The sequence below is a fragment of the Protopterus annectens genome, chromosome 3.part0 (assembly GCF_019279795.1).
Source record: "Protopterus annectens isolate FY-2018-M chromosome 3.part0, PAN1.0, whole genome shotgun sequence".
In the NCBI taxonomy this organism is placed as follows: Eukaryota; Metazoa; Chordata; order Ceratodontiformes; family Protopteridae; genus Protopterus; species Protopterus annectens.
The window spans coordinates 1251406389-1251431574 of record NC_056731.1 but is presented as its reverse complement, the minus strand read 5'-3'; the positions used below and the strand labels follow the sequence as shown (position 1 = coordinate 1251431574).

At 37.2% G+C, this 25186-nt stretch overlaps 1 protein-coding gene across 1 annotated transcript in view; it reads right to left on the bottom strand.

The window, feature by feature from the left end:
* Window positions 1–25186, bottom strand: part of LOC122797044 (histamine H3 receptor-like) — a 327328-nt gene that overhangs the window by 268255 nt on the left and 33887 nt on the right. Inside the window, exon 2 of the mRNA XM_044065819.1 lies at window positions 18823–19044. Coding sequence (XP_043921754.1) covers window positions 18823–19044 — 222 coding nt within the window. The remainder of the gene's footprint in view (window positions 1–18822; window positions 19045–25186) is intronic.

Here is a 25186-nt window from a genome sequence, read left to right as displayed (position 1 = left end):
AGAGAAGCAAATCATTATGCATACCAGTTTTGCAAGGATTCAGCTTGTATTTTAGCAAAGTAGTAACAAACATACTTACATATCTGTGGGGAATGCCCAGTCCTAGACTCTTGGATCCAGGTGTTCAAAGTTCCCCTCTTATTTTGCTTCAGATAATCATAATGGCGATAACACTGCTCAACAGAGTGGGGGATACCAGTACCACTGGTAAGATCCTGGCCAGGCTTCAGCTTCACATTCTGAGCCCTGGTAATCGCCCTGCAGCAGCCTGAGTTCATAGCTGTGGACCAGGTGTCCAAAAACAAGGTACCTACAACACTTTAGGCTGTGACTCTATCTATTTAGCTACTTGAATAGCAAGAAAACCCCTATACCCTAACATATGCTACTAAGCTACCTGTTGGTGTTACTAAGCACTGCGCTACACCACACAAATGGCCACTCAAAAAAAAAAATCAAATAAAAACATGTCAACAAAAACACATAATTAATTACATCTGGTTTCTAATTTTAGATGTCTGTCAGCTGTCAGCTGTGTATGTGTAAGGGCAGCTCAGCATTGCTATGCTTCATGCCATGCCATGCAAATGGGCCCTAAAAAATAAAAAATAAAAAATATTAAAATTCACACATTTTTACACTAGCAGGGTACATTATATGGATTCTTATCCTGTACATAACATTTGCCCAGGAATTCCCTGGACAATCCACAACCATGGGACAGCCTCTATACTATTGCCTACATGGATTCAATATCCCTGTTACTATGATCTCCCTTGGCAGAGTGCCATGATTAATATGCATGGTGTGATGCTGAAGGGGAACCGTGGCCATGTGCCTGGGTACATTTCGTGTAGGTTCTGCACAAAACTTACATGGATTTTATGAATCTAGGGAGTAGCTTTTTCATACCCAACATGTTATAAAGTAGCATAACCACCATTATGTTCTTTCTTATCATTTATCTGTACACTATCCTTTACTAAGGTTCGTCTGCTCATTTTTTGTATGGATATATAAGTTTTTCTTACATCATTTTTTTGAATTTGCTTTCTGTTTGCTTGCTTTATTTTCTTATTCCCAAGGTACGATAAATAGTTATATTAAATATATTTAATTTTATTTCTCTACTGTGTGTATGTAAATATATGGAAGCACTTTACAATCTCGAAATACTGAAATCCCAAATTTTAGTATCTCAAGACTGTAAAGCCGAATGTTTACAATAGCGAAAGTTCATAATCGCAAATTCGAATATCTCGAATTTGAAATTATGGCCTTACGCTATGTAATGATAAATAAACAGAGATCTCTCAGGGTAAGGTACCTGCTATGTCCCCAAATGAAAAAATGTCAATATCAAGGTGCAGGTACTCCACGACTATCGAAGCCAACCATCAACCAAAAAAGCAAAAATCAATAAAAAATGTTTATACTTGAACAGCAAAAGAACTTTATTCCATGGGTTGTTAGCGCTTTCATGTCTACTCTGGACGCTTCTTCAGACTTTAATAAAACACTTCATCACTTCTGTATTTAAACAATTGTCAATTAAACAGTTAACCAATGAAAGCTTTTGTACAAATACATAACTATAAAATGTCAGAAACTTCTAAATAGATAAAAAGTCAGAAACTTATATTGTGAAAATTAAAACTTCAAAATTTAACATTGACATTAAAATGGATGTAGTAATAGATTATAACTGTTATTAACATTTCAGATGGCAAATAGTATATAAATATTTAAAAATACAAGAACATATAAAAACAGCATGTAATAAAAACATTTCAAGTGTATGAAACTACTGAAAAACTTCTAAAAATATATATTCCTACTAACACCAAGAAACATGAAAAATTCAAAGGTATAGCAAGAAATAACTGCTAATGCTTAAGATGACGACTGACTAGAAAGGGTTTCAAAGTAACCCTCTCATTGAGGCCATGTCCTTCATCTGCTTTCATTCTGATAATCCATTTACATTCTTCCCTTTCAGTGAAGTTACTTACATTGCCTAATCTCAATGTGGTGTGTATCAGTTCAATAACTAAGAACTCAAAGGTGTGTGTGGTGCCTTGTGATGGAACATGTCTATCCAGTGCGTTCCTAATTATTTAGCCATCTGCACCAAATGCCAGGCTTTCCATGTCGGTATGACGAATAGAACGTTGAGGGAAAGGGTTAGAGAGCATTTATATGCGATCAACAGAGAGAATGACAGGAACGCACTGGCTAGACATGTTCTATCACAAGGCACCACACACACCTTTGAGTTCTTAGTTATTGAATTGATACACACCACATTGAGATTAGGCAATGTAAGTAACTTCACTGAAAGGGAAGAATGTAAATGGATCATCAGAATGAAAGCAGATGAAGGACATGGCCTCAATGAGAGGGTTACTTTGAAACCCTTTCTAGTCAGTCGTCATCTTAAGCATTAGCAGTTATTTCTTGCTATACCTTTGACTTTTTCATGTTTCTTGGTGTTAGTATGAATATATATTTTTAGATGTTTTTCAGTAGTTTCATACACTTGAAATGTTTTTATTACATGCTGTTTTATATGCTCTTGTATTTTTAAATATTTATATGCTATTTGCCATCTGAAATGTTAATAACAGTTATAATCTATTACTACATCCATTTTAATGTCAATGTTAAATTTTGAAGTTTTAATTTTCACAATATAAGTTTCTGACTTTTTATCTATTTAGAATTTTCTGACTTTTATAGTTATGTATTCGTACAAAAGCTTTCATTGGTTAACTGTTTAATTGATAAGTGTTTAAATACAGAAGTGATGAAGTGTTTTATTAAAGTCTGAAGGCTAAAACCCATGGAATAAAGTTTTTTTGCTGTTCAAGTATAAAAATGTTTTATTGATTTTTGCTTTTTTGGTTGATGGTTGGCTTCGATAGTCGTGGAGTACCTGCACCTTGATATTGACATTCTTACACTATGTAATTTCTGGGATTGTGTGTTGATGGTGCATGGTGCCGTGTGTGGATCTAGGTGTTATGTCAGGTAAGTGAGTGTTTTGTAAGGGTTTTGAGTGGAAGTTAGAGTGTATGTGAGTGTGCTGGTATGTTTGATTTGTGTGTGAGGGACTGGAGAATGTGCATGTGTGAGTTTGCTTTTGTTTCCTGTTTGTGTGATCTCAGAGTTAGTATATATAGGTAGGGGTGTGTGGGAGGTGCAGCTCCACACATGGGGGATGCAAGGGGGCTTGCCCCCCTGCTTATGTGTGTATGAGTTGTGTATGTGTGTAGTTTTGTTTGTTTATGTTGTGATGTGGGTGTTGTGGTGTATGTATGATGTAGTGTGTGCGGTTTGTTCGGTGTTTTGAATTTCACAGATTTGGGTTCGGGGTTTTGTTGTTTTGGTGTTTTGTGGATTTGGTTTCATGGTCTCGAGATACTGAAAGTCAATATTTCAGTATTTCGAGATTTTGAAGTGAGTCCATATATATATATATATATATATATATATATATATATATATTATATAGATACATAAATTGATTGCCAAAGAATGCTATTTTTGTTGATGTGAATAACATCGAAACAAATTGATCAACATAATGCACATTGACAGGTTACTATGTGTGCATCAAGAATTAATATCAGTGCATGCAAAGCATTAAAAAAACAGAGAGCATCAATTTTTGCAGGGGGGGGGATGTGGCAACCACCTCCTTCTAATTGTATATTCTAACCCCAATATTGCACAATCCCTGGGGAAAGGGATGTATTCTTCTTCATAAGGATTATCCATCTTACACATCTGCTATTCATCTGTTTAGTTAACCAAATTATGTTGATTAAATAGATGTTAACTAAAGTATCATCCGATTGAATTACCAGGACCCATATGTGTGTGATATATATATATATATATATATATATATATATATATATATATATATATATATAAAAATAGATAGGTATGTATATATAGATATAGTGTGTTTGTTTGCATAGGGGATGATGTGTATATGTGTTTGTCTGCCTATTTACTCATTGCTCCATTTTAATGGGGGGAATTGAAGTAAACAGATGGAAACAATACTCCCCCAACAAAAGTGAAGTTAAAATCATGACAGTTTATTAAAACAAAAAAGTTGAGCACTTTTATTTCTCCCAAGAGACAGCACAGAAACTTCTTCAAGACAAAAGAAAGTAACTTATTATTTAACTCATTTTTAAATCTAATTGAGCATATAATACAAACCACCAATAAGCAAAAAATAATGTTGCAATCTATTTAAATCCTAATTCAGGCAAATCAAGTAGTGAATAACAAAGTGAATGGTGACAATGAGCTCCTGGAATTACAAGGTAAATTGTTTAATCAACTGTAAATTTTAATCTGACCATCCATCTATCTATCTTATCTAGCTAACGATCTGTCTACATGCTTAATGGGCTTCAAATTTAAGGCACTCAACACTGAAGTGACCAGTCAAACCATCAGAGTATCTGGTGTCCATGTATAGATGTCCCTTTAATTTCCTGTGCCTGCCTACAACTCTCTATAGTTCAAACACATTCTATTCACTACAAAAGAATCAGAAACTTCAAAACTGAGTGCAGGTGATACTGTGTCTGCATGAAGCATTGATTATACTTTTCATTCATTTCATATATTGGTTTTGTATTCATTAACATTTTAAATGCCAAAGAGCAGTGTCAGATATCAAAGTTTTTATTTAAATAGGTTTATCTCCCTCACAACTGGCCATCAACTGCTTTTGACAGCCTCTCCTCCAACTCTGGGTCTATCAAACCTGATAGGCCACCCCTGAACTTCATCTGACCCATGCGCATGGCTGAGGAGGTGACTGATGCACCTCAAGCCATGTGTCATATTGTGTGAATTATATAAATTAACATCTGCAATGAATCTGCAGTGAATAAACATTATACGTGTCTATTCCCAAATATCACCCTGGAATGCTATTATGACAGTCCATGTTACACAGACTGTAAGACCACTGATGAAAATATTGCTTCACTTTGTGTCTGAATTTGTTTCAAGCAGATGGAGAAGACTGAATCCATGAGGTCTTTTCAATTAGTTGATTTTAAATCAGTTCCATGACATGAATTTAATGTTCCATGCTCAGTTAGCCTTCACCTTTTCCATCATTCACCCCAAAACTGATCTACATATGTTTGAGTCAAAGGTTAAGTGTGCATAAGTTGAAGGGATGCAACCTTGAGAACTGTGAGTGGTGAGAAAACAGGCTATTACAAGAGAACCAGTTTGCATTTTTTGGGGGCAAGCGATTAATTGTGCAAATGAAGATACACAGAGTGCTGTCAGGGACTGCAGGCAATGGAAATGAACTATGGTAGATCTGGACAGCAGAAAGATGACAGGGAAACAGTTTACTTAGACTAAACTAAATAGTTGAGAAATTAAACTCGGCATACCACTTAAAATAGTATACGCTGAAAATTAAAAAATGAGGTATGCACCACAGTGGGAAAATACTAACTTAGTTTATCAGAAAGGCATTTTAAATGTCTAAATGTTGTGCATAGTATAGATGTATGAATAACCTTGCCGTAACAGTAGGTATCAAAATAATGTGATCTCTCCTATGAGAGGTCTGTTGCAGAAAATCATATGATTTAGGTAAAATAAGAGGTTGACATTAGTTCTATTGCCAGGTCTTTCCAGTATTAAGACATCCCAGTAGGGGAATACTTTTCATGTTGTGCATCAGCCATTACAAGGTGCTTTTGACTGGAAACAGCTCTGTGTCTACCTGTTTACCTTTGCTGGCACTCCAAAGTAGATTAAGGAGTTATTCTACTAACAGTGTTACAAGGTAGGGCTAAACTACCTTTAAAACAAAAAAATAATGCAGTAGAATACAGGTCTCAACTAGTTTTGCAGAACATCCATGATTTTGCCTAATATTTTTGCTCTGCCATTCATAAAATTTTGAATTTTTCTGATAAATTACTGAGTACTACCACCAGTCAATAATGACTTCCATATTACTTATTCTTCAAAATGCATGTTGATGCAAAATATGCTCTTCTTCTAACTTTGCAAGTGACTTACAGTGATATTTAAAAATTGGTTCTACTATGAAATGTTGACTTCTTAAATGACAAAATATCAAAAGGATGAAAAATGCCAGACAGGGAGAAAATATCATTTTTTGCAGGGAAAAGCTCCTGCTGCTCCCCCTGTTGTTGGGAGAAAGCCCTTCACACCCTCTAAACATACATACATACATATATATATAAAAAAATGTAGTTGAGAAACATTCGGTAAATGTAGCAAATGTGACACTTTAGAAACTTTACTCAAGAAGTAAGTTGTAATCACTAAATGACTTGTGAAAATTAAATATGGAAACATGAATACTGCTACTCATTATAGTAATATATATTACAATAAATAATATTATAGTAGAGCAAATACTTATCTCTTAATATATCTGTTAGCAGTAAGAGATAATATGCAACTGCTCTTCTGAATCATAGCAAGCATGTGACTGCAGAAAATAGGGAGGAAGCATGTACTGCGCCAGTATTCACACTGCTTGAATAACTGCTGTTGCAATGGGTGTGCTCACACATTTGTGCCATTTTCATTCTTATGATCCTTACTGATGTAAATTGCAATAGCATCAGGAAGCTATTTACAACCAAACTCCAAGCTGTACATAATCTGCTCTCAGTTAAGAGTGAATTGAGTAAAGCAACCCCCTTCCCAGCTTAGCTACATCTTCTTCTTCTTCTTTCGGCTTTTCCTGGTTAGGGGTCGCTACAGTGGATCACCTGTCTGGTCATGATTGGCAGTAGAGTTTTTACAGTGCTGGGTTGCAAGCCCAGCACTCAACCTTCCATGGAAGGCACACACATGCACACACTCATGCCTAGGGCCATCTTAGAGTATACAATCCACCTACAACATGTCTTTGGGAGGAAACTGGAGCACACAGAGGGAACCCACATGACCCCAGGGAGGACATGCAGACTTTGCACAGAAGGCACCCCAGCCGAGGATCGAACTGGAGAACCTCTTACTGTGAGGTGACACTGCTAACCACTGCACTGCCATGGCTGCCCCCCAGCTTAGCTACATAAGTTCCATTATTTCTAATTGACTGGACATTATGGTCATCTCTCTGAACTGATATTAAAACAGCAACCACACTATAGTGTTATATGTCTGAAGAAGATTACAGTAGGTGCTGCTGGTCTATTTGAGCCATTACATGCATAGTCAAAGTATAACAAAAGGGGATGCAATTAACTTGCCACTTAGAAAGAACTGGTTAATGATCGGACAACCTGTTTTTCCATTCAAAGAAACAAATATGTGACCAGTTTTCTTTCTTAAATGACTCAATTCTATGTGTAATATCCTAATAGCTTGCCATTACAGTACTAAATAATTTCCACTTTAATCCCATGCTTATGGAAGTAGATGGGAAAATGACCAAAGGTTCTTAGAAACTATCTTACACCTGAAGCAGGGGATTTGTCCATAATGATACCTTACCCTCATAGAACACTGTGTATGGCTCTTTACACGTGACTTCCCACAGCTCATAAATCACCCATTTCAGATGACTGCTACTAGGAGTAGTCTTCCAAGAAAATTAATTAACGTTTGATGCACTGATAGGCTAAAAAGGAGATAAAGTAATTTTTTTTATTCCTAGAATGTAAGCTACAAGCAGGACTCACTGCATGACTTCAAATACCAAAGTGAAGGGTACACTTCAAGCACCATTTCACATCAAAATTAATACTTGTAGGTGGCCATACAGATTGCAATAACAGAAACCTGCACAACAATGGCTGAATAAGCAGGTCAGTATTTAATAAAGAGATTAAATACTCCAATACCTAAGAAACTGGGCAAATAGCAATGTCTGCATCTAGGACAATATAGGGAACAATATCATTTGAGTATTTTGGGATCATCAGTTTTAGTTTCATATGGATGACGGATTTGGAGGCATAGACATTTCTGTTCAGATTTTGCGATCTCAAAGCAGGAAGCTCTGCTATCATTTAGATCACTGATGGACAATCTCATGTCTGGTCTTCAGGTATGAGATGGATGTTCCTCACCAAAATATTATGGACTTGTCTCAGGCATCTGAAGCCCTCCCATTCCCAACTTTAGTACCCAGATCTAGATGTGTAAGCCATATTAGTTGACAAATCAGTAGGGACAGTGAAACAAAACTCAGTGAGCATCCTGAAACATATAGAAAGATAGAAGAAGGATTTTCCCAGTCTGCATATCAGACCACCATATCTGGGATGAGAGAATCCCTTTAAACAATCAGAATTTATTTTACTTAAGGCACCGTTTTTTGATTATAGCAGCCTATCCAACTAATACTTTCTCTTATATAATAAGAGAAAAGTAGTGGACTAGTAGAGAGAGCAGGAAACACCCAGTGCATAGAGCATTATGAAATGGGAGACCTAGTTTGTGTTCCAACTGCCAAGAGATTCAGTACTTCTTACATCATGTCAGACTGAGCCTTCTTGGTCACCACTGGATGCTCCTGTAATATACATGAAGGAACTTTCATTGTTTTCAGATTTTAAATTTAACTTTACACTTTCAGATTTCTTATTTTAAAATTCAGAATGAGCAGGATACGCAAAAGGCAAAAGTAGAAATTGTAGTATAGAGAGCATGATTGAGAGACACAGACATTCTGTTTAGCATTCTACTCTTTTAATACTTATGTTAAAAAGATAATTATGCACAGATTTATTATTACCATGGTCCTCCCTTAAACAATGCAAACACTAATGATGACAATCTTTTGGCAGATATGCACTTGTTGGCAAGATTCTGTGGTGACACAACCAGAAACAAATCAGCACTAAGCAGTAAATTTTTAAACATAATTGAAAATATCACAGCTACTGATAAACTCATAAAGTGGCTCCATTCCTCAAACTACTTTTAGATTTTCAAGCATTGAAATGTTCATTGCACTACTTGAAGCTAGCAGATCAACAATCTACATCACTGGCAAAAGAAAAGTTAGTCAATGGACTTCTGATCATCACATTGCAAGGTTGCAATTGTGCAGCAATTTAGATGAATAACTGTTGGAAAACATTTGACTAAAGGAGTAAAATCTATCTCTGACTTTACCAGAATCATATTTTTATTCCAACGGCTGTGATTCTTGCTAAGAACATCCTTTTTAGTCTCAAATAATGCTTCTTTCAGTTTAACTGTCAGCATTAAGAGATGGCCTTCAAAATATTTCCAGCATCAGTACATCTTTTCTTATTAACCAAGCATATATTAGCTTTCAGACTATTAATGCAACTTCCTCATGTAAGCTATATGCATTTATGTTTAATGTTTTATTATACACAAAAGATGTCAACCAGACAGTCTCCATTTTCAGATATTCCCATAGTTATATAGAGAATTATGCACATGTCCCGATTAGAAGAAATTAATCATGATGGATAATTCAAGTTTCCAGAAAATTATAGTAAGAGCATTAACTATACTTGCAAATTTATTTGTGCAAGTAAGCATTATTTTATCACTAAACTGGATAATTTAATGTTTCAGGACAAGACACTTTGGGCCAGATTCATGAAAGGCTACACTAAGTACAATTCTCATGTAAATGTTGTGGGATATCATGCACATGATGGCATGTTATCTGGTATTTATTAAGTGGCTCTGCATTTAGTATAGAGTTGCCAAACAAGGGTAAGTGGCAGAGGATGCTAATGAAAGCATAAGTAGCTATATTACTTGGTAAATAACCAATCCAACAGGATGGAGCTATTCTGGAACATATAAAGCAACTGTATACTCTCAGTGTAGCCATTTTCTCTAAAATCCAAAACTCTTTGGATTACAGTCACAATTATACTTGGGGAAAAAGGCATGTTAGCAGTTGCTGATGCCATAATTAACCTGTATGTGTAGCATGATGTAATTCAAGGGGCTGCTGCTGTTACACCTCAGCCAAGAGGGGGTACAACCATACTGGATCTGGTCCTCACTAATATGGGAGAGTGCTGCACACCCCCTAGAGTAATGTCTTCCCTGGTAAGGTAAGACCACAAAATGGTTTCCTTTGAAGTAAAAATAAAGCCTGGACCCAAGCCAATCCTGGAATATTTAGGAACTACTCTAAGGGTAACTTCCTGCTATTAAGCGATAACCTGGCAAAATGTAAAGCCCCCAAGAACCCAGAGAAAAATGCTGTCTATGCAGAACGGTTCACAGAAACCCTATACAAGCATGTTAATAGCTGAATAGAGGCAGCTGTACCCACCAGGAGGAAGTACAGCACTAACTCAAAAAACAAGCCATCCTGGTATAATCACAAAAATCAATAGGCTGTATAATATAGGGAAGAAAATCATGACAAAAATTAAGAGGTGCAGCACCCAGTAGGATAAAAGCACTCTCATCAAACTAAACAGACAACTCAGAAGACAAATAAAGTCTGCCAAAGCCAAATTTGAGGTACATTTGACCTACTAGACCAAGGACAACCACAAAGCATTCTTTAGCTATGTCCACAACCTCAAAGGCAATACACAATTGTGCGCAGAGCTCATTGTAAATGAATCCACCTATACTGAGCCAGCAGATATAGCAAACTTTCTGGCTGACAAATTCAGCTCCAGCTTTACCCCTCTCTCCCCCTCAACCTTCCTTCAGGAAATACCATCAACTATAACTCCCCCTGCTATAACTAGGGAACAGGTCCTTAATGCTCCCTCTAAGGCCGAGAACACTGCTTCAGACAGTATCCCAGGATGCCTTCTAAATAGCATGAAACATGATCTATCAGGCCCTCTAGAATTGCTAATAGCATCCAAACAGGTTTCATGCCTCATGAATGGAGAACAGCAACAGTCATCCCTCTGCACAAAGGAAAGGTGAGCCATCTACAAACCCTGGAAACTACAGACCCATAAGTCTCACTAGACTTATATGCAATGCCATGGAAAGAATTATCATGGAAATGATGAATAATGATATAGTAAATCTTCAGACATTGAATCCAACCCAATTTGATTTTATCAAGGGCAGGTCATGCTTACTCAACCTGGTAGACTTCTTTGTGAAGGTCACAAAAGCAATGGATGAGGGCAAAATGATTCACACTGCCTACCTTGACCTGGCCAAGGCATTTGACACAATACCCCACTCAGGCATTGTTGACAAACTCAAGAGGTTAGGTACAAACCTGTATGTCACCCATTGGATAGCCAACTTGCTCACAGACAGGACCCAGGAAATTAGAATTGAGAGTGCATCTCTATAAATTGGCCAGTCACAAGTGGAGTCCCTCAGGGATCGGTCCTTGGGCTGCTCCTTTTTGGCATTTACTTCTATGAAGTCAAGGCCAATGTCAATGGTGTCTGGCTGACTAAATTTGCATATGATTGCAAATTAGCAGCTGTCATTTAATCCCACACTGACACAAATGTTCCACAGGAAGGGCTGACACAGACAAACAACTGGTGTCAGAGCCATGGTCTAAAGCTAAATGTCAATAAATGCATAACAGTTTCCTTTGAAAAGTAATCCACTTATGGTAACTATCATAATGACATCACACCACTTATAGTTAACCCAGTAGTCAGGAACGTACGGACAAGCATAAACAGTAATCTATCCTTTGACCATCATGTGTCTACAGTAGTGAGGAAATCATTCTATGTTGTGAAACTTATAAACAAAGGTATAGCATCTAGGTCCAAATAAGTCATTGTTCCACTGTATTTGGCATTCATCAGACATATCATTAAGTACAATGCCCCCTTTGGTATGTACCTAACCAGACATATACAATAAATGGAACATCCTTAGAGGTTCCTCACTAAAAGAATACAGGTCATAAGTAAAATGTCCTATACAGACTGCTTCAAGTCCCTATCCCTGTAGTCTGTCTCCTACAGGCTGTTGAGGGGAGATCTATGTCTGGCATACAGGGTATTGTCAGACCGCACTCTGATGGACCTACTGCATATGCACAAAACAAATAGCACCAGAATGACCCATTCAAAAGACTTAAACCTTGCCTGTGATACAAATAGAACCTGCTGGAGAGACAAGTGGGTATCCCAGAGACTGTCCCATCTCTGAAACAGGCTCCCCATCCATGTGAATCAGAGTTCCTCCCTAACCCAATTCAAGTGTAACTTAGACAATTGGAGGGGGAACAGGAAATTCATCAATGGCTTGGTACCTAGCTACAGGTATAGAAGGTGTATTCAGCTTGCATATCTTTTGTATTCAGAACATATTGAGGTTTCCTCCCCAGATCTTTGCTGAAAATGGTTTATGTGCCCAGTCAGACTTTCCAAGTAGACAAAAGCAATAAATAAACAAATAAATGAATAAATACTCACTGTCTGCTTCATGTTGCATAATATCATTCACAGTAAACAGTTTCAACAAGGACAAATGGGGCAGAGCCAGCAGCTGCAACAGATACAGATGAGAATTCTGAGGGAGGAGAACCACCAGCTGCAGATGATGCTAGCAGATGTAAGTGTGCACAATATGCCATGTCTCTGGCTAAGAGGCAAAGGATAGAACACACACTGAATACCTAAACGAAAGAGTAAGAACCTTAGTATTTATGCATATTAAAACTGATGCCTGCCAAACTGCACAATCTTTACTTTACCCTATAATGGTTGTATTCTGTTAGCATCAAACACAGTCAACACCACCCCTCCACAAGCAGACATCTTGCATCTACATTATTGCCAAGGTAAGTCTTGAACCTGTATAGAAAAAGTAATACGGTTATATAACTGATTACTGTGTTATGCAAATTCTCATATGTCCCCTAGGTGATACATGTCTCAGGAGTACAGTAATGTCAGTAATAGTTTATGAGTGATATTCACAATATACGGCCATGGATTTTGACCAATAATGTGCATCAAGCATTTGAATTAACCATTGTATATAAACCAGTAAGCAGGACAATGTTAGCATCATCTGTACAAGTATAACATTAAGTAAGACTTAAATATCTACTTTGACTGCATGAAGAACAGTAACAGAATTACAGTGAGGGTCAACAATTAACAGAAACAGACTTTCACAACTGATTATAAACTATGATTAAAAGTGTTTATTCTGCAACACATTTACATTAAATGAATGTCCTGAGTAAGCAAACATTAACAATCCGCTGTGTTCATCAGACATATATATGCAACCCAAAGTCATAAAGAAATGTGCAAAAGGCTGGTCACAGTTATCAGCACTTGCACAGGGTGGGGAGGCAGTAGGGAAACCCTGATGTCAAAGAAGTGAGTGTGTGCAAGTCAAGCAACAATTTATTTTGTACGTATCCAATTTGCAGGGCCAGTAGCAAGATATGTGTAGCAGTCAACAGTACTGCCTAGATAAGTAGTGCGTGTGTGTGTGTGTGTGTGTGTGTGTGTGTGTGTGTGTGTGTGTGTGTGTGTGTGTGTGTGTGTGTGTGTGTGTGTGTGTGTGTGTGTGTATGCGTCGCATGAACACAATCAACCACCAGTTTCCTGGCAGTTCAGACAGGTGTGAGACATGCATGGTATATTAATCAGTTCAGCATCTTCACCCTGCCTGAACCATGAGAACTACCTCTGCCAGAAGTTGCATTGCCAGTTATATGGCCCGGGCTATAATTAGGGGTGCTACCTGAATATGAAAGATGTCTGCTGAATAACTCTTATCATGACTACATCAAGGACCAAGACCACATAGCCTACCATGTCTGGTTGTGGACACTGCAATCACTAATGGCCAAGTGGAAGTAGTGCCAATACAGGAGCGGTATCTTGCACTGCAATTTTGGCTAACACCAGATGATGCAGCTGCTCTACAGATATGTGGATGCTGACTTTCCCACAGTGGATGTTCCATTACAGACACTGCCTGATCCAGTGTGTCATTCATCCTGTCCAAGGAGTCACCCACATAGTTCAGGCAGTGTCTCATGTCAGAATGCACAATATTTAGTACTCACATACTCTCTTCTGAGGTCCTGATGGAATGTGACTGTGCTTTCATGAATTCTCTACACATACTGACACATCAACATCAGGAAGAAGTGGACAACAGACCTCCTCTGAGCACCTCTACTGACCCACCTGTGTGGCATTTCAATTTCACGATGGCTATTGGGAGAAGCAACCAGTTCTACAACCAAAGTAACCATACAATCCTGATGAACTGTGTCACCCTCATCCTATCCTGTGTCTGAGGTCTCTCTGTCATGGGTATGTGTTGGTATACTGACTGAGTCCAAAATAGGAGCAAGAGATATTGGAGGCAAAACCTCAGTGTTGTATTGATCCCATGCACCCCATTGACTTTGCCTCTTTCATGGCCACCATCATCATCAGAGGCTACCAATACTCTGATATCAGGCAGTAGGACTTCCACAGAGCCACTGACAGGATCTCCTATGATAACAAGCAAGCAACATAAAAAATGAGAACTAGAATAAGCAATGATCAAACCTATGTTATGTGAAGCATATATTAAAAATTAATAGATGCTAATACAATGTAAACAAATACATTTCAGTTACACATACATCTACCTTTTGTACATTAGAAAGAATACAGAAGTTATGCTTACCATTTGCAGGTGGTCATGCAATAACAAACCCGGCTGTGTCTGGATATAAAAAGGGAGATGGAGCAGGGATGGTAAGCATTATAAAGCAAGTGACACAAGAAACAGAAAAGAATAGCCTTTACATCTGCAGAGTAAGACAGGTCTCGTACAAATCTTCACCTTTCACTAGTCTCCCACCCTCAACCCTTACCCCTCCTTGTCCCCCTCCCTCAATGTCTCTTCTATCTCACCCATGTCTCTGGCTATATACTTTATGTACTGTATGTACTGTATGTACATATCTATCTACATAGATAGATAGATAGATAGATAGATAGATAGATAGATAGATAGATAGATAGATGCATTTATGAAATGCAAATTTTTTTATGTAGTGCACCTGGAAGTTCTGCAGTAGACGCACTTGGGTTGTCCTCTTTGTCAGCCCCAACATCAAGGATTGTGTATGAACCCTGTGATGAGCTGTCTGGATCTCTGACAGTGGACAGAATCTCCTCTGTTTCATTCAGTGGTGGCACAGTAGCAGGACCACCCCCATAGCCACACATCCTCAGGCAGTTGCAGCTGGCCATCATTTGGCATCCATGATCATATCATTGACTCTGTGGCTCATTTTGGAGTATATGCATCTATGACCTCCAACCACCCTCACATTATAGACCACCTGCTCCCAGATAGGTCATAGTAGCACTTCTTATCACTGCATCTCTCTAAGTAGAATGATGCATGGCAACATAGTCCATGAATGATCAAATCATTCTCAGCATTAGTGTATGGCAGTTAACAGAGTGCAGATGTTTGGGCTTCATAGCCCTGTATGAGAAAAAACATAATTGGAAGGAAAAATGTATCTGTAAAGCAAACTTGATTGTTAACCCCCCCCCCCCAAAAATATGAAGCAATGCATCCATCCATCCATCATATGCAAAATATGTGAAAAAGATGGCTCTATATGAGTACACACAACTTAAAACAGATCACCCACCCCACTCACAAAAAAAGAAAGAAAAAAAACGATAATAAATTCTGCAACTCTTTAGTTCATTGTGGCATTAACAAAAATAATGTACACCCATCAAAGAAAAATTGTTAACAATTCTTAGTGTGATATCCACTTCTGTGGAGGGCAGCTAAGTAGACATCACAGACTTAACAACATTGTTTGTATTAATAATGCAAAATCCATGACCTTGATAGTAAGTAAGACAACAGAAATACACATTAGATTTTTTAATAATATTATTTAGATTTAGAAGAAATTAACTGCAGTACTTTATGGGATTAACAATCAAATTTTGTCAAATGTAAGTATTACCTTCGAAGGCAGATATCTGATATGGCACAGTGAAATACATGATTATATTAGTCTTATACCATTGTGACTGGTCGATTTAAACTACATTAATGCCTTCCCACCATATTTGGATGTGGCCAAGGTCTATGTATGTTTAATTTTCTACTGTTCAGTGAGAATTAATTTAATGAGCTTTCAATTTGTTTATTTCAGCTCACTGATGATCAAGATCAACTTGGCAATTTGTATTTCCCATAGAGTCACTACTGTTGCTATTTTTGTTTGCACACTGGCAGAGATGTGCTGTGTGTATTATCATTTTGCTTTTCTCTGTGCCACTCAGGCATGTTGCTAAAGAGATATCCCAGGTGGCTACTGGTTGTTCCCATGCATAATCCCTGTTCTGTTTATGTGCAGCTCAGGCACAAGATTAAAGTGTGATCTCATTGTATAGTGCCCCCTCTCAACTTTACGTTGAAGATCAAAAAAAAGTCTGCTATCATCTTAACCTTTAGCAGCCTGCTTGCTACATTTGTAGCAAGTGGCTGCTACAGTTTTCGCCATGTGTGGAGCACTAAAGCTCTTCAGTTGTGACAGCTAAAGCAATACTAACATTCATTTCTGAATGCCTGTAATATGCTAACGACTGAATGACACTTGTTGACCACGACTCCTAACACTTTGAATCTGTAATGGCTGAACTCTTCATCCATTCCTAGTTATGCGTTTCCTCCATAATAACTGGGTAAAATCTCTCCTTCACTTTTCTCTGTGTATTCCTTAGTCTCACCTCCAGACCAATGCCTATAGGCTGTCTAAGGCTGAATAACACTTGTTCCAAATTAAGGGGGCAATAAGGTATCATATCAGTACAAATTTAAAGCTGCACTACCAGTTAGCATTAAATTAGCTATTTGTTGCTAAAAGTGTTGTACAATGTATTTATTTATAAAGATATCAGTTTGTGCTCTTATAATTGTTATTTAGGTATATAGGGAAGGTTTCATATCTGTTTTGTAAAAAGCTAAAAAAAACCCTATGAAAGGTACTGCTAAATACCATGAATGGCATAGCATGCATTAAGCCCAAAAAATATTGCCAAATGTGTAATTGGAATACACATACAAAGACTGAGGTCTCACTTCTTCTGTTTTAGAACTGAAATGTATTAGTTTACATTGGAGTTTATGGAACTGAATTGGTTATAACTGTGCTCTACAAATTCTGATAAAAAGGTTTGAAAAGATATGACTATTAGCATTTATGAACATGCTTCATGTAGATGATTACATTCTCCCAGTGCCAGTACTGAAATTTAGGAGAGTAACGTGCATTTAAATGATTATTTTTTCAAAAATTCAGTGTTTGCAATTTTGTTTTTACACATGCATTCTGCATTCATGTAATCATACATTGTGAATTTGTGTTTACATGCCTTGTTAACTCTCTAAGCACTCAGGCATAGGCACTCCATAAATGTACACTCATTTGTTGCACAGTGGAGTACTGGTTTGTGTTGCCACCTCACAGTACTTCTTTCTGTGGTCTGTTCATTTACTGTAGTATCTTCTGTGTGGAGTCTGGGTGTACTCCCACCCTGTCTATGTATGTTCCTATTTATGCCAGGTTGTCCAGTTTCCTGACATATCCTAACAACATGGCAATAGGTGAATCAGCAAGCCTGTAAATGGTCTATCAATGGTTGTATGGGTATGAGTGCATGGGTATCTACACCTTATGGTGGACTACCATCCAATCCTGCATTGGTTCTTTGCCTTATACCTGGTGCATGTCAGGATAGAGCTTGATACTTTTCTGACCCTGCACAGAATGAAGCAGGTATCATGAAATGAATGAGCAAATTAAATAAATGGCGAGTTCAGTAACATAACTTACTGTGAGAGATCATAGTGAACTTTTGCACAAGCACTCAAGCAATTGAGTCAATAGCACAGATACTTTGTTACATTACTGTGTTTCTAAAGTACTGCAGGTATTGTTTATGGTGAAGTACCTCAGCACAGATACATTACTCTAGTTGTGTTAAATGTGGTATTCCTGGAAAAAGATACTGTTTCAAAAGCACTTGTGAGTAGGAGATATAATAAGAAGCAGACTGCATTACCAACTGGTCAGTGGGAAAGTCTACACATAAAAGACAAAATGGTATGGTGGCTTATCTTTAGTAACTCCAAACCATTATTGTTTGATAGAGGTGAAGATTAGCATCTATTGTTCTTTAGTACAGTGTCTGAGGGCAGTTGCTAGATGGAAAGTTTATCCCCAGGGGTATTAATTCGTATACAGAAACACATGATCATTTGTTACTAATGACTGAATTATTAATTTTAACATTTGTAAGGTGTGCTTTCTATGTTTTTATTCTTTTTTAATCACTGCATGGAATTGCGGTTATCTCATTGCCATGTAGTGGATTCATATTTGATGCAACATTTACTCCTCTTATAGTCATGTATAATATTTATTGATCTGTATACATATTATAAAGCAATAATTTGATATAAAGGGAAATTTGGTAATGCTCTTAGGAAATACTGTGAACAAAAGATGAGCAATTGTTTTCAACATTTGCAGAATCATTACTATTCCAGCTTTCAGCTATAGCAACTGAATAATACTGTAATTGTCATAGTACCAATGCAGCATATCCTGAGCATTTAATGATCTTACATCTCATTCACAAACCCATACACTCTCAAATATATACATATATATATATATATTTATATAAATATATATATATATTTATATAAATATTTATATAAATAATTAATATTCTATTTTTGGGTGCTGTGTTTGCATAGCAGTACATTTGTATAACAGTGTACTATATAACCCCAAAATGAATATGGTGAATCTTGACTTACCCACAAAAAAATCACCAATGGCTAGATTCAGAAGAAAGTAATTACTGTTGCTCCGAATACGTTTGTCCACCAGAAAAGCTAGCATAACCAACATATTTCCAAAAACAATTACACAGACCATAACTGTCATGAAGAAAATCAGAAATACTAGTGTGGTGCCAGAAAACAAGAAAATACCATCATGAGAGTTTAAAGGCAAATCTTCTTTCTGCTGATAATATGCTGAGAAATTCACAGTAATAAAAGCTGTGACATTTGAAGTTAGGCCATTTGTGTCATTGTAGTAATACTGTGCCACGGTTGTATCCATTATCTATTCCAAATAATCATAAAACGCCATGTTAGCAACTTCTGTGTGTATAAAAATATCATTACTTGATTTATCTACAATTATATTTTTGTTTTATACTATCTGTGTATTTACTATGTACATGTTTCATTTATCTGATATCCTGAGATGTGCCTTAAAATTGCTCCTTTGTTGGGAACATTTTACTTACCTGGTTACCATATAAATAAGTAAATAAATAAATAAATTCATAGTATACTTGGATAATAACCATTAGGATAAGAAATGCACATCCATTTTAACATTATGCTGATGTTTTTCCCCTTTTCATTTACAGTGTGTCAAGTTTTTATTGTTAAATAGTATCTCCTATGGTACAGTAAAATACAAGCTAGCATTTGTAGGCATTAATGATTTATGGAAAGCCATGTGCTTAATCTTATATTATATAAACGTTACTTACCATGATTAAATTGCATTCATCCGTTCCTAGGATACATTTTAATTTGCAAGTGCTACTGCTTTTTCTACACTATCTCATATAAATGAAACAAAAAAAGTAAAATATACATACAAAAATGACAATCCAAAATAGCAGATACTGCAAACCAAAGTCAGAAGGTACCATAAAAAAAGTTTAATGTGTTAACGCTTTCACGGCAAACTTCATCAGACACAAAATACTAACAGAACTTCATTTTTAAAAAAGAAACATCCAATAGAAATGCAGTCTCAATCATACAATTAATACATGAACTTTAGCATTTAAAGCTGCATCATATAAAAAAGAATAAACCTGACATAAAATACATAAAAAAAAAAAATATATATATATATATATATATATATATATATATATATATATATATATATTATTTGTTTAAATTCATTATACTTATAAATCAAGTATTTACTTACAAAGAATGAATAACAAAAATGTATGTATTTAATGTGTGTGCTAACAAAATAGCACATATACCTATCTATATGTATTTTGATTGATATATATATATATATATATATATATATATATATATATATATATATATATATATATATATATATATATATATATATATCTATGTAGGTCTACCTGAAAATGCCGAAAGTCCTAAACGCCGATGACAAGAACACCGACACCGGAAGATTGACAACGGAGATGATCGACAGTTTAAAATCCCGATGCTGAGAACACCGATATGTTAAGGTAAGTGTGAGATAGTGACGGACTGTAGGGTTAGGGGTGGATTAAGTGAGTTAGGGTTAGGGCGCAGGTCAGGTGAGTGTGCGATAGTGACAGACTTTAGGGTTAGGGGTGGGTTAAGTGAGTTAGGGTTAGGGTGCGGGTTAGGTGAGTGTGCGATAGTGACGGACCTTAGGGTTAGGGTTTGGGTTAAGGTTAGTGCATAGATAGTTGTGTATGTAAGGTTTAGCTTAGGTTTGTAAGGTTTTTGGTGTGCTTGTGTTGTATGTGTGCTTTTTGGATAGGGGATTTGTTTTGCTTGTTGACTGTCGGGATTGTGGTTTGTCTGGCATGTGAAGTTTCGTGTTTTTGAACTTTCGGTTTTGTGGTGTCAAGTGATTTCATTGTTTTCAACCCAATTTTCTATGTCACCACCCCGGGCATCTTCATATATTACTTGTAAAAATTTTAACTTGAACGTATGGTCAATACCACATATTGATACATGTTTAGCAAGAACATTACTGTGTGTTAAATTTTTAATATTATAGATATGCTCATGAATCCTATCTCTCAACCTACAGTCTGTTTTCCCTATATAAAAACTTTGAGAGACCTGGCATACTGCTAAATATACTATATGATTGGTGTCACAGTTGGCTATAGCCTGCATTCTTATAACTCACCCTGTATATGGGTGCGTAAATTCATCTGTAAATTCATCTTTCTGTGCCAAAATCTACAGGAAAGATACTTTTTTCAAACACTTTCTTTCATTTCAGTAGTTGTCACCCATGGTATCAAAAAAGATCTGTAATAAAGGGTCAGTTTGTCAGGGCTGCCCGCATGGTATCCAGATTTCCCAACTTTCTGGAGGAATGTAACATGCTTAGAGGTATGTTCCTGGGTTGGGGTTACCCCAACTAACTAGTTGATAACCTAATCAAAGAAGTCAGCACTAAGAGAGAAATGGGTGTTTATCAACCAATTTTGAACCAGTTACATAGAAATCAGGTATCAATCCAACAAACAGGATTACAACATGGAGATAGGGAAGTTTTCCCTTTTTAAGGCTTTGCACCCCCTTTAGTACTGACAGTAAGGTCATCTTATCTATACTTTGGAAAAACTGGAACCTAATTTCCAATGACAATGAATTGAGGAATAAACTTTCTGAGGCCCCTAAGATCATGTGGAAGCATGGTACAAATTTAAAACAACTTTTAGAAGTTAATGGCCCATGAGTTTCAACTAGGAGGGACATGTTTCAATGTAACATGTGTAATTTTTGCCGCCACATGGCAAAAGGAGAATGTTTTATTTTGGGACATTCTAAATATAGGGTCAAACAAAAATTTAACTGCCAATCAAAAGCCGTGGTTTATCTTGCACAGTGCCAACAGTGCACTGCTTTTTACATTGGGAATATGGATGGGAGGCTCCATGATCGAGTGTATGAACATCTTTATCACATTAAGAAGGCCAAATTGAACAATGCTTTAGCTAAGCATGTTTCAGAAAACCCAAACCACAAATTTTCATTCAGAGCCATTGACTGTATTAACATAGATGGGAGAGGAGGTCCTGAGTCCGTAAGGTTAGAAGCTTTGGAATTATTTTGGCAAATATACACAGATGCATGTTCATTCCCCGGATTGAATGGAACTTGTACTATTAATTGTATTTTAAAATTAAGAAGCCTATTGAGATAATTAGTTAATTAATATATATAGGTGTTGAATTATTTATTATTTTTTATTATTTAATATTTTTTTATAATGTATTTTTATTCTATTTCATTTTATTTATGTTTTTTATTTTGAGTTTCAATGTGTTGACCTATGTTTGCATATTGAAGTAGGCTTCAATAAACATTATTTTTAGACGTACTTTTTTACATTGTAGCAATTACATTCCTGTTTTAGGGTCGAGATGTTTTTTAGACTTTGTACAACATGTTTACTCCACATTTTATGTTACTTATTGGTAGGAGAGAATCATACATGTTGAATGACTTTAGTTTTGCATACAACTTCTATTCAGTATACAATGTCAATTTTACTTGCTTATATGTGTACTTGAGTCTAATAAATGTACTACTAACCAATCAACTTGTGAGTATGTTGCATATGACCAGTAGTAACTGTATTTAAGGGAGGAGTGTGTTTTTAAATTTTGTCTGAGGAAGTCTCGGCATTTACCGAGATGAAAAGCGCTTAACGTTACATTTCAATAAATTGCTGTTCATATTACTTAACTGTTCAGTGTGGTGGTCTGGATTCACCTTCAGCCTATTTTTTGCTTGTTTACTATTAACATATGTTGTTCTATAAACTTTATTTTGGGGCATGTGCTTTATTATTGTTATGTATTACAATGGTTGCACATTAACATATCTTGTTGAATTACATATTCTGTTGGCCTTATGCCATAACTTTTACTGGCATGCTGTTACTAAACTGACTGTTCTCTTATTTATTGTTGTGTTTCACATAATATGCATTGAATGTAATGGGATTATTTCCAATATTCTGACATGCTGTTATTACTAACACTGGTATTGTTCATAACTAGCCTATATGTATTGGTTTACCTACATGCCCACAGCACGTCTGGGTAGGCCAGTTCTTGCTGATCCACCTACCCTACCTCAGCCAGTGATGGCACTGGGTACCAGCTCTTCTGGGACCCAAGCTTTGGTGCCCCCTCCACTGGATCTGCATCACCTTTGGGTGGAACCAGATCAGGGGATGGGATCCATCCTTTCCCTGAGAGCAGGGCCTGAGAGGGGGTTGTCACCCAGGATCAACTACTGGCCATGGTCCACAGGATAGTTCATAGGAGCTGTGAACAACACCTGTGCTGGATTGAGGGCAGACTGGACAACCTGGTGCGACCTGTTGGCCCCGGCACCCAGCCTCCAGCACAGCCTGCTTCAGGGCAGTGAAGGAGAAGTGCTGACTGCCCATTGGTGTCACCTTGGATTCCACAACACCCTCCCCATCCAAGGTGTTTACCCCCTTATGTGTCACACACTGCCCCTGTCTGCTATCTTGTCTGTCTGCAATTGCATCCTCTCCTACGCAACTTACCTCCCCACACATACCTGCATCCCTTCCCCAACATCCCACTCTCTCCTTATTAAAAAAATATGGTCACCTGTCCCACAAAAAAAATATCACACCATACATAGCTCTCCATTTCACACACATGCCCATTGAGCACAACTAATTAGCTCCAATTTGCTTGACAACACATTTATGTTGTCCTCACACCTGTCTCTGGGGTTTGAGGGTCTAAATTAATGTACAAAATCTGTAAAAATGCACAACTGTTAATGTACAAGAAATGGAAAGATATGGTCCTTTCTTACCCCCTTCCTGCATGTCCCTACCTGCCTTTCAGTACGTTTTTCCCCCTGCTTGTCCCCTTTTCACCACTATCCTATCACCCCTTTTTCTTTTTAGTTTTTTTAGTATAGGTTTGTGTGGATCTAAGCAGAGAGCCATGCAAATTTGCACAAACCCATTTAAATGTGCTCTAATGTGCCATAATAATCTTATGTGTTTCTCATAGTGTTGGCACATCTACAAAATAAGCACCCCTGCCACATCTCAAAGACAGGCCACTGTCAACAACAGCATAATGCATTAGCCCACTCATATCTTAACTAAAGCAGGTGTTTCCAGAAAAATATACTGATTGCCACTGACAGACTGCAAGTGCATATAATGGGAAAAATGGGAGTGTACCTGGGACTGTGATGCAAAAACTACACCAGTACACAGCCAAATAAATAATAATGGATGTATGTGAGGCCTGCAATACCAGGTAATTGGTCCATTTATCAGCAGCATCTTTAACACACCTGCTAAGGCAGCAATGGCAAAGTACATGTGTACAATTGGGACCCTGCCGCAGAACAACTGTCTTTGAAAACCTTGCACATACTGATGGATGCAGACAATATGTGCCATAGACTTTATGTATGCACATATATCTTGAAAATACACCTGCTGCAGCACTGACTCAGTAGTTCAGTCTGTTAAATGTCTTGCATGCAGTACATTTTGTCACCCACAGTTCTGGGTTTGAATCCAATGTGTTGCACTTCAATTACATTGTTGTGAACAGAGCAAGTAATAACTTATTCATGCAATTTTAACCCACACAGATTGCTGCTATTGCATTCACTGCTACCCATGTTTGCAAGTCAAAGGCTTGTAAGTAGGAACACACTGCACATATTCATATAGCCTAACTGTATGTTGCCTACTACTCTGTTATTGGCACTGGAACATAAAGCTGTGCCTTAAGCATATGCCTTGATTGTACTGTAAAGGGTACCCTTACCCTGGTTCTACTGTAACAACAAGGCTGACACTGCTGCCTGAGTTACACATACAGCTTGCTGTCCTCCAATGTGTTCACCCCCCATGTGTCCTGGAGCATGCACAGCTGTATGTTAAGCTAGTTGCTACAGACCCACGATACCTTACAATCCCCTAGAAGAAGGGATCCAGACAAAACCATACATAAAGGGTGGGGTGAGGGGTGGACAAAGGTACAGCAACAGGGATATGTTTCACAGTTTACCCTACAAAGATAGTGAGCTGATAGAATAGCAGCCACTACATTAGCATGCATATTCTGATGGGTATGACGTCTGATGCTCACATGTCTCTCTCTCTCTCCTTACTGACATCAACCAACAATGTTTAACACTGAACTGCTAGATAATTACAGTGTCATGAGACAATGGCCAAACATATCAGGCAAAACTGTGGACATACATCAAAAATCTCAACAGTGGACAGTATTTGTACCTACACTCTGATGCTGTAGTGTCCACACCTCAGTAATGTCCATCTCAAAGACTAAGAAAGGGGCCA